The 14548-nt window shown below is 41.3% G+C and overlaps 1 protein-coding gene across 5 annotated transcripts in view; it reads left to right on the forward strand.

Moving 5' to 3' along the window:
- Positions 1-14548, forward strand: part of LOC127666603 (baculoviral IAP repeat-containing protein 1b-like) — a 166774-nt gene that overhangs the window by 94468 nt on the left and 57758 nt on the right. Inside the window, exons 1-2 of one of the 5 annotated variants that reach the window (XM_052159526.1) lie at positions 7516-7628; positions 10451-10542. The exons of 2 other annotated variants lie outside the window; for them this stretch is intronic. Coding sequence is in view for 1 of the 3 variants with exons in the window: in XM_052159522.1 (XP_052015482.1) it covers positions 1233-1597 (365 nt within the window). In the remaining 2 variants the exon portion in view is untranslated. Of the gene's footprint in view, positions 1-1232; positions 1816-7514; positions 7629-10450; positions 10543-14548 lie in introns of those variants that run through there. 2 more of the 5 variants (XM_052159522.1, XM_052159525.1) reach the window with 2 other exon arrangements.

The following is a 14548-nucleotide window of genomic DNA, read 5'->3' on the forward strand; positions in this document are numbered from 1 at the left end:
CTCCTTCCAACCTCTCTCTCTCCCTCTCTCTCTCTCCCTCTCTTGCCCTTTCTCTCTCCCTTTCTCTCTCCCCTTCTCTCTCTCTCTCTCTCTCTCTCTCTCTCTCTCTCTCTCTCTCTCTCTCTCTCTCTCTCTCTCTCTCTCTCTCTCTCTCTCCCCAACATAGCTGCATTAGCCACTAGACATTTCATGTGAGGGAATCCTGTATGATAGGCCTGGTTTGCCTACTTTTTCCCAAGACTGTGTTTGTGCTTTATATGCTGAGTAGCACATGTGATCATAGATCACTGTGATTGTGCCTTATGTGCAAACTAGCACATGTGACCACAGAGCATTGGCCTCACCTGCTGAGCCACCTCAGTGTGGTAACAGTGTCCATCTTTCCATGGACAACCGACAGCTTATCCTTAGCCATCGTTACAGTTTTACAGTCAGGCAACTGCACTTACACACGCCATAGCATCAGATGTCGAGAATCAAGAAAACCAGGGACAGCAGGCCTTGGGTGGGGAGGGATGAGCTGTTCTCTGGTCCTTCCAGAAGAATATCCATTCAGGGAATGAGGAATACCCCCTGACTATCATAGAAGATCACTATCCAGGACACGGGAGCAACACTTTCTTAGGGTCTCTGTCTTTATATTCAGGCTATAGCATGATTCTGGCTGAAATCCACCCTAACCTTCCCCATAGTAGGGAAAGGTGTTTAGACAGTGATGAAACAAAAGCTCTTCTAGATCTTCACTTTCAATGTCACCATGAGTCTGGCTCCATTTCCTTCAGAGCCCTGCTCTCAGTAAGCAGGGAGTGCCTTCTGAGATATAGGCAGACGGCTCTGTAGTAGCCACTGAGAGGACAAGCTTTTAGGACTGTCACCTTCCCTTCTGCATAAAGAGAGATACTGTTGACACAATTTCTCAATTCACTGTACTGTACCCTATCCATAGCCAGGCTCTGCCTTGACATATGTCCTCCTGTGAGACAGAGAAGTCCACATTGCCCTGACAGCTGAAACTCTCTGTACTTGACTTCCTGGTGTCTTCTTCCCCTTTCTGTTTGACCGGGTGTTTTCCTATCAATCAGGCAGCTGTTTCATGCTTTCAAAGCACAGTCTCTAAACATCATGTTGTGCATGTCCCACTTTCATTGTCAGGGTTTGGGAGTAGTTCCAATAACTTGTGAGCATTATTGATGTCCTTTGGATTCTGTTTTCTTAAGTGTTTTGTTTTCCAGCCAGGGTGGCAACTAGAGGAGGTTTCCAGAAACTTGAGATCTTAGATCTTTCAATGAATCACAAGATTACTGAGGAAGGATACAGAAATTTCTTTCAAGCCCTGGACAACCAGCCTAACCTGCAAGAGTTGAACATCTGCAGGCATGTCCCAGAATGCATTCAAGTTCAAGCCACCACTGTCAAGGCTCTGGGTCAGTGCATGTCCCGTCTGCCCAGCCTCACCAGGCTCAGGATGCTCAGTTGCCTCTTGGATGAAGAGGACAAGAAAGTGATTAATGATGTGAAGGAAAGACACCCTCAGTGCAGACGCTTGACTATCTTGTGGAAATGGATAGTCCCGTTCTCTCCTGTTGTCCTGGAGTGAAGGATGCTCCTGAAGGCTACTGACAATCCTAAATACCTGATTTCCTTAAACTCTACTTCAGCTGGGCATGGTGCTACATACACACCTAACTTTCAACATTTAGGACACTGAGGTGTGAGAATCAAGAAGTTCAGATCAGCCTGGGTTTCATAGCAAGATTCTGTCTCACAACTAAAGACATAACTAACCATCCTATTAAAGAATATCTATTAACTGTAGGGCTAGATGAGTGTTTTTGCCTTCATTTATTTCTATGGACTAAATGAACTGCAGAGGTCAGAAAAGTGTGTTGGGCCCTCCTGGGCCTGGAGTTATAGATAGTTGAGAGTCTCCATTTGGGTGCTGGTCACCAAACCTTTGTCCTCAGTAAAAGCTACAGGTGCTCTTAAACCCTGATCCATCTATCCCAAGGCTGATAATATTTTGAAAATCTGCATGCCCATCACTAAACTTAGGAGCTACCATGAACAGTGCCTTTTCAGTCCTTGTATACTTCTCCTGTCTAAAGACTAGAGCTTCCTTCAAGTTCATACAAGGAACCTTCCAATACCAAGGTCAACAGGAAAGGGCTGTTGAAAGGAACATTGATCCACATAAAGCCAAAACGTCATAGGAGCATTAGGTGGAGGATAGACATGGCCTGTTCATAGATTGAATCAGTCTACTGAGTCTATTGAGTCAACTCATGAGGAAGCACGAGTCAACTTTACCACAGGATGCAGCTGACTCTCTCTAGGAGATGCTCTTCAGTCTTTGTAGAGCTTTTGCATAATCATTAGTTTTGGTGTGATTGTACATCTATTGCCAATGGGAGGAAAATATTGGACTTAGAGAAAACTGCTTTTGTTAATGAGAGCTTTTGAAAATTTTGCATGTGCTGTAATGGCCTTGTGATTTCCTCAGGAATTCATAGTCTTTGGTATATATGATTCTAACTATTAAGGACTTCACATTTGAATAGTAATGGCCACCATAGTCTCATATGTGTGAGATAACTTTTGGTTGAAAGTCAATTTTTCTCCGTATTAAAATGACTACTCAGCTTTTTTCTTGGGACCATTTGCTTGGAAAATTTTTTTCCAGCCCTGTACTCTTGGGTAGTGTCTGTCTTTGACACTGTGGTGCATTTCCTGTATGCTGCAAAATGTTGGGTCCTGTTTTTTCATCCAGTCTTTTAGTATATGTCTTTTTATTGGGTCCATTAATGTTAAGAGATATTAAGGAACAATGATTATTGCTTCCTGTTACTTTTGTTGTTAGAGGTGGAATCATGTTTGTGTGGCTATTTTCTTTTAGGTTTGTAGAAAAATTATTTTCTCGCTTTCTCTAGGGTGTAGTTTCCCTCCTTGTGTTGGCAGTTTCCATCTATTATCCTTTGTAGGGCTGAACTTGTGGAAAGATATTGTGTAAATTTGATTTTGTCATGGAATATCTTGGTTTCTCCATCTTTGTTAATTGAGAGTTTTGCTGGGTATAGTAGTCTGGGCTGGCATTTGTGTTCTCTTAGAGTCTGTATGACATCTGCCCAGGATCTGCTAACTTTTATAGTCTCTGGTGAGAACTCTGGTGTAATTCTGATAGGTGTGTCTTTATGTTACTTGACCTTTTTCCCTTACTGTGTTTAATATTCTTTCTTTGTTTTGTGCATTTAGTGTTTTGACTATTATGTGACAGAATTTCGTTTCTGATCCAGTCTATTTGGAGTTCTGTACGTTTCTTATATGTTTATGGGCATCTCTTTTTTTACGTTAGAGAAGTTTTCTTCTCTAATTTTGTTGAAGATATTTACTTACCCTTTAAGTTGGGAATTTTCACTTTCTTCTATAACTACTATACTTAAGTTTTTGCCTTCTAATTGTGTCCTGGATTTCCTGGATGTTTTGGGTTAGGAGTTTTTGGGGTTTTTTTGTTTGTTTGTTTGGTTGGTTGGTTTGGTTTTTTTGCATTTTGCATTTTGCATTTTCTTTGACTGTTGTGTCAATGTTTTCTATGGTATCTTCTGCACCTGAGATTATCTCTTCTATCTCTTGTATTCCGTTGGTGATGCTTACATCTATGACTCCTGATCTCTTTCTTAGGTTTTCTATCTCCAAGATTGTCTCCCTTTGTGATCTCTTTATTGATTCTATTTCTATTTTTAGAACCTGGATTGTTTTTGTTTAATTCCTTCACTTGTTTGGTTGTGTTTTTCTGTAATTTCTTTAAGGGATTTTTGTGTTTCTTCTTTAAGGACTTCTACCTGTTTACCTGTGTTCTCCTGTATTTCTTTAAGGGAGTTATTAATGTCCTTCTTAAAGTCTTCTATCATCATCATGAGAAGTGATTTCAGAACCAAACCTTGCTTTTCCAGTGTGATGGTGTATCTAGGACTTGCTATGGTGGGAGAATTGGGTTCAGATGATGTCATATTTCCTTGATATCTGTTGCTTATGTTCTTGCCCTTGCCTCTCACCATCTGGATGTCTCTGGTGTTGGTTGGTCTTGCTGTCCATGACTGTGGCTTGTCCCTCCTACAAGCCTCTGTGTCAGTACTCCTGGGAGACAAGTTCTCTCCATCATGAATTTGGGTATAGAGAGCTGTGGTGCAGGGTCAGCTCCAGGGTGCAACCAGAAACCTGAAGGTTCCTGTCCCTGCCTGTTCCTTTGTTACTGTGTCCTGATGACACCGGGCTTGTCTTTCTTGGGCCAGAAATTTGAGCAGAAGTGGTGGTGTTACCTGTGCTCACAAGTGTGCCAGAACTCCTGGGAGAACAGCTCTCTTCTGGCAGGATTTGGGATGGAGCACTGTGGCACAGGATCAGCTCCAGCACAAACAGAAACTGGAAGTCAATCCAGTGGTTTTCATTTCACAGCACCCCTCCCCATCATCCTTCTCTTACATCCTTTTTACCTCTTCTTCCACAACATTCCCGAGCCTTGGTTGTACAAGAGGAGACACCAAGAAAGACATGCCATTTAGGGCTCAGCACTCGATCTCTTACTATAATCACTAATCTTGTTTGTTAATTTTATTACATCTGGAATCATATAAAAACCAAGCAATTGGGCACAAAGTGTGTGTGTGATGGATTTTCTTGATTGGATTATTTACAGTGGGAAGAGCCACCCTAAATCATGGCCACACCTTCAAGTGTCAACCTACATAAAAGATAGGAAAGAAGGATGCTTTTGCTTTTTTCCTGCTTCCCCCCTCTTTCACTATCCTGTTGCCTAGGCATTCCTTCACTAGTATTAGAACTTACTTCTTTGGGATTCCAGAGTAGAGTGATGACCAGCTGAGACATCCACCCTTGTAGACTGAACCAGATTCTTGGTCTTTATGATAAGGAACAGTCATTGTTGAACTAGATGAACTGGTCACAGCCTGTAAGCCACTGAACTGTGTGTGCATGTTTGTGTGTGTGTGTGTGTGTGTGTGTGTGTGTGTGTGTGTGTTCTGTTAGTTCTGTTACTTTAGAGACCCCCAACTAAAACACTCAGCACTTTGATGAGTTACACATCTCAACATCAACTGCTATTGGCTGCAAAAAGAAGTTTCTCTAACTAAGGTTGGAGCAGCCAAGGTCCACAAGTATAAACAGAAATATTTAGATGACCTTGAACAACATAGGCATCCAGCAAAAGAGCAATAGTTGTGTGTAGAGGGTGGCTCTGATTCTTTAATCAGGAATCTGTGTTTACTGAGGCTGAAGGTCTTTGCCCCTAATTGGATTTTGGCCTATCAATAAAGATGCCAGTAGCCAATGGCTTCAGCACAGGGTGGGACGGTGAGAGTTGTGAAGGCAGGATGCAGAAAGAATCAGGAAGACTAGGGAAGAGGAGAAGGGACACAGAAGTGGAGGAGCTAAGGCCAACCAGCAATGTGATTTTTTAAGTGGCCTCTAGCCACTTCCCTGACTGGGCCTAGGGTAGCAGAGGAAGAATTAGGGGTCTACAGTTATTGCATTATCCAAGGCATTTCAAGATTTTCTGATTAACTGGTTGTGTGGGGTGTGTGTGTGTGTGTGTGTGTGTGTGTGTGTGTGTGTTCTATTTGTGTCTACTCTAGGGTTAATGACCTACCTCCCCCGACATGAACTTTGGATGAGGATTACAAGACTAGGCAGGAAATTCCCTTCAGTAAACTGCCCTCAGATGTACTGAGAATGAGGTTTACTACGTCATAGCAGACATGCCACTATTGCACAAGTAAAAATCCTTGGCCTAGTGCAATAGTGATATAGCATACAGAAACCAGTACTGAGTAAGATCACTGATGTCCTCCCAACTTCCTAAATCCTGTGTAGCATCTTCTGGCACTGAAAAAGCTAGGAAGTTTCCTAGTCAGTTTGAGAGTGATTTCTTTATGCTCTACAACAAAAACTCTGTAGCTGTTATTTCCTTTTCCCAGTAAGTTCTCTTTTATGTTATAGTCAAAGTTCTCTAAAGGAATAGAACTGATAGACTATATAGATATAGGTCTAGATATAAAGATAGATAGATAGGTAGAGAGAGAGAGAAGGAGAGAGAGAGGTAGGTATGGGTATATATCCAAATACATGGGATTTATGAGACTGGCTTACAGGATATAGTCTAGATAGTCTAGCAGTGGCTATATGAGACATATTGTCCAATGATGTGTGAGACAGCCATTGCTAGAATGGCCAATAATTGCTAGCTGTTTAGTCTATAAGATAAGATGTCTCGCCAGTCCCCATTTGGCACCGGAGTCCTAGTTCCTGAAGAGCTGCTGGTCTTCAGTCTATGTGTTATTTATGCAGAAGTTGGTTCTAATACTGATGAAGGAATGCCACAGCGAAAAAGGATAGATGAACTTGCACAGTGAGCGTGAGGACGCACGCAAAAAGCAATGTTGTTCCTCTGTGTTTTATTATCTGGGCTGTCACCAGAGCGTATTCTCCACTGTTAGGATGAGTCTTCCTCCTCCAAGTAACCTGAACAACAAAACTCCTCACAGAAATGCCCAGAGCCATTTTCTTTGATTCGAGGTGTAGTGAGGTTGGCAACCAAGATTAGCCATCCCACAATGGTTTGAGAGTTCTGTAAAGGATCAAAGGATCATGTGTTGAAATGGAATACCCATTGTAAGTTTCTAGGAGTGGAAACTATTGTTTTCGAGGTGGGATCTATGTAAGCTGATTAGAATAAATCATTGAGGTGGTCCCATTGGATCCTGGTGAGTACCTAAGATAGATAAAAAACAGTCTATGTTCACACATACATGGTAAGTAAAATAATTTTAGAAAATTAAAAAAAAAGATAGCAGGAAGGAGAAGGGAGAGGGAGATGTTCAGATACAAATGTTAATGGAGAACTCTGTGTCTGGACTTATGCTGTGGTCTGAATGTGAAACGTTCACACAGGCAGCTCATGGTTTGAGAATTTAGTGTCCAGCTGGTAGCACTACTAGGTAAGAGTTTGGAACCTTTAAGAGATGGAGCATGCAGAGGACTGTTGGGGAGCTGGCAGAAGGATTGGAGGAGCAGAGGGAGATTGCAACCCCACAGGAAGAACAACATCAGCTAGCCAGACCACCCAGTGCTCCCGGGGACTACACCACCAACCAAGGAGTGTACAGGGAGGGATCTATGGCTCCAGATACATATGTAGCAGAGGATGGCCTTGCCTGACATCAATGGGAGGGGAGGCTTTTGGTCCTGTGAAGGTTTGATGCCCCAGTGTAGGGGGATGCTGGAGTGGTGGGGCAGGAGAGGGAGGGTGGGTGGGGGAGCACCCTCATAGAGGCAAAGGGGAGGGAGGAGAGAGCAGATGTGCGGTGGGGGGGGTTGTGGAGAGACAACCTGGAAGTGGGATATCATTTGAGATGTAAATGAATGGAATGATTAATAATTAAAAAAAGAGGTCGAGCATGGTGGAGGAAGTGGGTCACTGGAGACTTTATAGCCTGGTGCCACTTCCTGCTTGCTTTCTTGGCTTTCTTTGCTGCTGCTGCTGCTGCTGCTCTGTGAACAGCTGGTTTCCTGCTCCTGCCAAGCCTTCTCTGCCACGATGAAATACAGATCTTCAAACTGTAAGCTAGAATAAACCTTCTTTTCTGTGAACTGCATTTGTCTGGGTTATTTTATTCCAGCAACAGACAAAGTAACTACAGGCTGTGCTAGGGGAAATGAAAGTAACCAAGCAGAGCCTTAGGCTGCCAAGCGAGGGCCAGCTCCTTCTGTACTGGGAAGGAGCAGGAAGTAGAGTTGGGTGAGTGTGTCTATAGATAAGAGCATGACGTTCATCTAATAATTATTAATGAGACAATGAAACTGTGTGTGTGTGTGTGTGTGTGTGTGTGTGTGTGTGTGAGAGAGAGAGAGAGAGAGAGAGAGGGGGGCAGACAGACAGACAGACAGACAGAGATAGAGAGAGATCAGGAGACAACTGTAAAAAGTTTTGAGGATTGATAGACTCTAATCCCCAAAGACTTGAGGATTGATAGAAGTCCAGGTAACCATTGTTGGACATTTTAAATGCTAGTGACAAGGAGTTATTATTTATCTTGTTACGGATAGTCAGATGTGGTATCTATTTCCATAAGGAAACTCCTCCTGGTCATTATCTGATGAAAGAGTAGGCCTTATCTTAAAAGATTCAGCTTGACCAGGTATGGTGGCACATGCTCATAGTCCAACCACTCAAAAGGCTGAGGCAGGATGATGTCAACTTTGAGGCTGACGTACACAATCAAATGAAAACCTTCAGTTTGCAGCAGCTTTTGTAAATATATTGGTAGCTAGGCGAATTCCAAATTGAATGAGGTCAATAAAGCATCATGTGAAAGATTTAACTGTACCCAAAAGCAGATTTGATATTCCTTTGACAGTGCTAGAATGTGTGGGTTAGCCATATGCTTATACAACGGTGTTCTTTGTTTTGTCATATTTTAAAATTTTTTGGTAATATTATATCTTAGTACTGTGTTTATATTATTTCTACCCACCTCTCTCCCATCCCATCAAACTGCCTCTCAAATTCCAGACCCCTTCTTTAATTATTACACACACACACACACACACACACACACACACACACTTACTGAGTACATCTTGTGTTGCTCATATGGATATGTGTTCAGGGCTGAGCACTTGGGATTGTATAACACATTAGGGGCTTGTCTCTGATGAAGAGTAAATCTCCTCTCAGTAGCCTAAACTTCTTACAGAGGTGAGGCTTTGTAGCATTTTCCCTGTCATGACAAAACAGAAATCAAAAAAATTAGAACATCATAAGGGAATGCTTTGAAAACTTATAGCACATTAACTTGGAAAACCTAAAAGAAACGGAAAGATTTCTAGATTCAAACCATCAAAGTTAAGTCAGGAAGTGATCAATAACCTAAACAGACCCATAATAAATACCACATGTCACTGGCATGTCAAACGGGTATCCTTCTTCAGGTCTTGTTTAGCCAACCATATTGTCGAGATGCCATGGGTGCAGCTTCCCTGTTGTGTATGGATGATATTGACTGTGAGTTTGTCATACACAGCCTTTATTATGTTGAGGTGTGTTCCCTCCAGTCTTACTCTCTAGGGCTTTCATCATGAATGCGTGTTGAAATGGTCATCTCTCGTGATGGATGGCCATGCCATGTTTGTCAGTGATTTATTACATTTGTTGACTTACAAGTATGGACGGAGCCATCCCTGCATCTCTGGGGTAAAAGCCAACATGATTGTAGCAGAGGAAAACTTTGTTTTACATGTGCTTTTATTTGGTGTGTGAATATTTTATTGAGAATGCTTGCATCTGTGCTCATGAGCTATGTTGCTGTGTCTTCACCTCATTTTGGTGTTGAAGAAATACCAATAGAAGAGGATTGAATGTGTCTGTATGCTTTGAATAATTTGAAAGTCATGGTTGTAGTTCTTTGAACGTATGGTAGAATTCTTCTGTGAATCTATCTGGAACTGGGCTCTGTTTATACAGAAGGATTTTTATTACTCTTTGACCTCTTTATTTATTATGGGTCTGTTTAGGTTATTGATCACTTCCTGACTTAACTTTGATGGTTTGAATCTAGAAATCTTTCTGTTTCTTTTAGGTTTTCCAAGTTAATGTGCTATAAGTTTTCAAAGCATTCCCTTATGATGTTCTAATTTTTTTGATTTCTGTTTTGATATTTCTGTTCATCTCTTATTTTATTAATTTGTGTCTCTTCTCCTGTTCTTTTGGTTAATTGAGCCAAAGAACTGTCAATCTTGTTCATCTTCTCAAAAAAAATAGGTCTTAGATTTAGTGATTCTTTGTTTCCATTTTGGTAACTTGTACTCTGGTTTTTATTATTTCTTGCTGTCTATGGTTTGGGTCTGGTTTGCTCTTGGTTTTCCAATTTTTTATTTGTATTAATGGCATTAAGCCATTTATTGGTCCTCTTTATGATTTCTTAATGGAGGCCATTAGAGCTATACATTTCTCTTTTAAACTTCTCTTACTATGTCCCAGAGATTTTATTGTGTTGTGTTTTCATTTTCATTTAATTACAGTGTTTTCTTTCTTTCTTGATATCTTTCTTGACCTATTTATCACTCAGCAATGTGTTACTAAGTCCCTGTGAGTTTCTGTAATCCCCAGAGATTCATTTGTTGTTGATTTTAAGCTTTATTGCATATGGTCACTTAGGATGGTTTTTGTTGTTGTTCTTGTTGTTCAAAAGACCTGTCTCCTGGAGAAAGTGAGGCATCAAAATAATCTACTATCACTGAGTTTGAGTTAGTCTGTTTCGAGACCTAGTAGTATACTTTTTAATAAATTGGAAGTGGTAGAATTTGGTGCATATGTGTAATGTCTTTTGGTTAATTGCTCATTAAAATGAAGTGTCTTCCTTTATCTCTTCTACTTTGTCAGGTTTTAGGACAGCAACACCTGCTTGGTTTCTGGTCCCTTTTGCTTGAGATACTTTTGTCCATTTCCCTTTAAGGCAGTGTCTGTCCTTGAAGGTAAGCTGAGTTTCTTGTAGACAACAGAAAGATAAATTTTGTTTCTTAATGCTTCCATCTAATCTGAGTCTTTTGTTTGGGGAGTTGTCATAATTTGATTTCTGTTCCTGTGACAACAACTATGTCCAAAAATGACTTGGGGAGGAAAGGGTAAATTTGGCTTGCAGGGTCTAATGGCAGGCCATCATGAAAGGAAGCCAATCAGAAACTCAAACAGGACAGAACACTGGAGGCAGCAGAGGCAGGCAGCAGAGACCACTGAGGAGTGCTGGTTACTGGCTTACTCCATAGCTTACTCAGCCTGCCTCCTAATACATCCCAGGATCATCTGCCCAGGATGGTACTTCCCATAGTAGAATGGGCTGTCCAAGTCCCTCATCAAAAAAATGCACCCCACAGAGGACCAGGAAGTCTGCTGTGATATTGTGCTTCCTAGAAAAGGTAGGGAAGCCTGGCAGTGGTGGCTCACACCTTCAACCCCAGCACTTCGGAGGCAGAGGCAGGTGGATTTCTGAGTTCAAGGCCAGCCTGGTCTACAGAGTGAGTTCCAGGACAGCCAGGGCTACACAGAGAAACCCTGTCTCAAAAAAACAAACAAGCCCTACCCCCCAAAAAAGAAAGAAATGGCAGGGAAACTATCCCCATTTCTACAACAATAATGGTTATAAAATACCAAGTGCTCAGCCCTGAAATTGTGTATATAAAAGCAACATGTGTGTGTGTGTATGTGTGTGTATAAAACTGAACAAAGCAAGTTGCATTTATATATTTGTGTGCATGTAAAATGGTAGTAAAGAAAAAGCAGCAACCAATTTGAGAAGGATTAAAGGTGGGGCAGAAAGGAAGTGGGGGAATGATGTAATTATATTTTAACTCAACTTAAAAAAAAGAAAGAAAATTCCCCACAGATTGTCTATAGGCCAATCTGATGAAAGCATATTTTTTAATTTAATTTTTATTTTAAGTGTTAATTAATTAATTAAAATTTCATCTCCCTTTTCTTGTTCTAATTATCCATTTACTCCTCTTGGTTCCCTCTTGAAATCATAATCTCTATATCTAAATTATTGTTGTTGCATAATTGTGTGTGTGTGTGTGTGTGTGCACATGTGTGTGCCTAAATATAAAAACAGCCTTTCTAGTCCATTTGGTGGTACTTGTTTGGCATTACTTGTTTGCATATAATCTGAGGAACCACACTTGGTATTAGATAACCAATCAGGGGGCTGATGTCTGGGAAAACTGCTTTCTGCTCTCAGAATTCCTAGTTTTTGGCCTAGGCCAGGGCTCTGGGAGATCTCTTCCATGTCAGCACGTCTATGGGTGTTGTCATTGTTTGTGCCTTGTTTAGGCTGCCATTTTGTTGAGGGTCATGGATGAAGGTCCCCTGTCATTAAAGAGCCATAGTCCCACAGCAGACTTCCTGTTTCTTTGTCTCTTAAAGTCTCCTGGCCCCTCTCCTGAGATGTTCTCTGTGTCTTAGGGGCAGGGCTCATGTTGTAGATGTATCGGTTGTGCCTGGGCACCCAAGACCATGTGTTCTCTGCATTTTGACTGGCTGTCATTCTCTGTAATGGTCTCTGATGAAGGCATTTTCTCAGTTGAGGCTCATTCTTCCCATGTGACTCTAGTTTGTGTTAAGGTGACAAAAATACTAACCAGTCAAGGACTTCAGGCCATTAATGTGAAGTTATTATTGAAAGGGTGTGTTGAGTGCTGCCATTTCATTGTTGTATGTTTGTGGTCTTAGTCCTATTTTGTCTTTCAGTAATTAGAACTTTGTTTATGTTCTTTAGTCTCTTGGCTATGCTTATTTTCAGTCCAAAGTATTGCTCCTCTGTATTGCTGACTTACGGAAAAGAATTCTTTAACCCTGTTTAAATCTTGAAAAGTTATTCTTTGTCCTTCAACTATGACAGATAGTTATGCTAGGCACAGTGATTTAAATTGGCATCTTAGTTGGGGTTTCTTTTGCTTGCTTGTTTGTTTTCCTTTTTATTTTCTATATTCTTTGTTTACATTCCAAATGCTTTCCCCCTTCCCGGTTCCCCCCTCCCCATATGTCCCATAAGCCCTCTTCCCTCCACCCATTCCCCAATCACCCCCTCCCATTTCTCTGTCCTGGTACTCCCCTACAATGCTGGATCAAGCCTTTCCAGGACCAGAGCCCTCTCCTTCCTTCTTCTTGGGAATCATTTGATAAGCTAATTCTGTCTTGAGTATTCAGAGCTCCTGGGTTAATTAATATCCACTTATCAGTGATTGCATTCCATGTGTATTCTTTTGTGATTAGATTACCTCACCTAGGATGATATTTTCCAGTTCCAACCATTTGCCTAAAAATTTCATGAATTCATTGTTTTTAATTGCTGAGTAGTAGTATTCCATTGTGTAAATATACCACATTTTCTGTATCCATTCCTCCATTGAGGGACATCTGGGTTCTTTCCAGCTTCTGGCTATTATAAATAAGGCTGCTATGAACATAGTGGAGTATGTATCCTTATTGAATGCCAGGGAATCCTCTGGGTATATGCCCAGGAGTGGTATTAGCAGTGTCATGCCCAGCTTTTGGAGGAACCACCAGATTGATTTTCAGAGTGGCTGCACCATCTTACAATCCCACCAGCAGTAGAGTAGTGCTCCTCTTTCTCCACATCCTCACCAACACCTGCTGTCTCCTGAGTTTTTAATCTTAGCCATTCTGATGGGTGTGAGGTGAAATCTCAGGGTTGTTTTGATTTGCATTTCCCTAATGACTAATGATGTTGAACATTTTTCAAGGTGCTTCTCAGCCATTAGAAGTTCTTCTTGTGAAAATTCTTTGTTTAGCTCTGTATCCCATTTTTAATAGGGTTATTTGGTTCCCTGGGGTCTAACTTCTTTAGTTCTTTGTATATATTGGATATTAGCCCTCTGTCAGATGTAGGACTGTTGAAGATCTTTTCGCAATTTCTTGGTTGTTGTTTAGTCCTTTTGACAGTGTCCTTTGCCTTACAGAAACTTTGTAATTTTATGAGGTCCCATTTGTCAATTCTTGATCTTAGAGCATAAGCTATTGGTGTTCTGTTCAGGAAATTTCCCCTGTGCCCATGTCCTCCAGGGTCTTCCCAGTTTCTTTTCTATTAGTTTCAGTGTGTCTGGTTTTATGTGGAGCTCCTTGATCCACTTGGAGTTGAGCTTAGTACAAGGAGATAAGGATGGATCAATTCGCCTTCTTCTGCATGCTGACCTCCAGTTGAGCCAGCACCATTTGTTGAAAAGGCTATCTTTTTTCCACTGGATGTTTTCCGCTCCTTTGTCGAAGATCAAGTGACCAGAGGTGTGTGGGTTCATTTCTGGGTCTTCAATCCTATTCCATTGATCCACTTGCCTGTCACTGTACCAATACCAATCAGTTTTTAACACTATTGCTCTGTAGTATTGCTTGAGGTCTGGGATACTGATTCCCCCAGAAGTTCTTTTACTATTGAGAATAGTTTTAGTTATCCTGGGTTTTTGTTATAGCAGATGTTTCTATGGTTGCAGTGATACACTGTGACCAAAAGCCAAGCTGGGAAGGAAAGGCTTTATTCAGCTTATACTTCCATATCATAGTCCATCATTGGATGAAGTCAGGGCAAGAACTCAAACAAGGCAGGAACCTGGAGGCAGGAGCTGATGCAGAGGCCATGGAGGATGCTGCTTATTGGCTTGCTTCTCCATGGCTTGCTCAGCCTGCTTTCTTACAGAGCCTAGATCTCCAGCCCAGGGATGGCACCACCCACAATAAATTTATGATTTCCATAAATCATAAATTTAAAAAATGCCCCACAGTCTGATTTTATGCAGCAGTCTCTCAATTGAGGTTCTCTCCTATCAGATGATTATGTTAAATTGATATAGCACTAGCTAGCATGACTACTGACCTTGGATTCTTCCCTTTCTTCTGTACTTGTAATTAGAAAATGTTAGTCTTTTCATGATATCCCAAAGTTCCTGCAAACTCCTTTCATGTGCTTTTAAA

The sequence above is a fragment of the Apodemus sylvaticus genome, chromosome 16 (assembly GCF_947179515.1).
Source record: "Apodemus sylvaticus chromosome 16, mApoSyl1.1, whole genome shotgun sequence".
Classification (NCBI taxonomy): Eukaryota; Metazoa; Chordata; class Mammalia; order Rodentia; family Muridae; genus Apodemus; species Apodemus sylvaticus.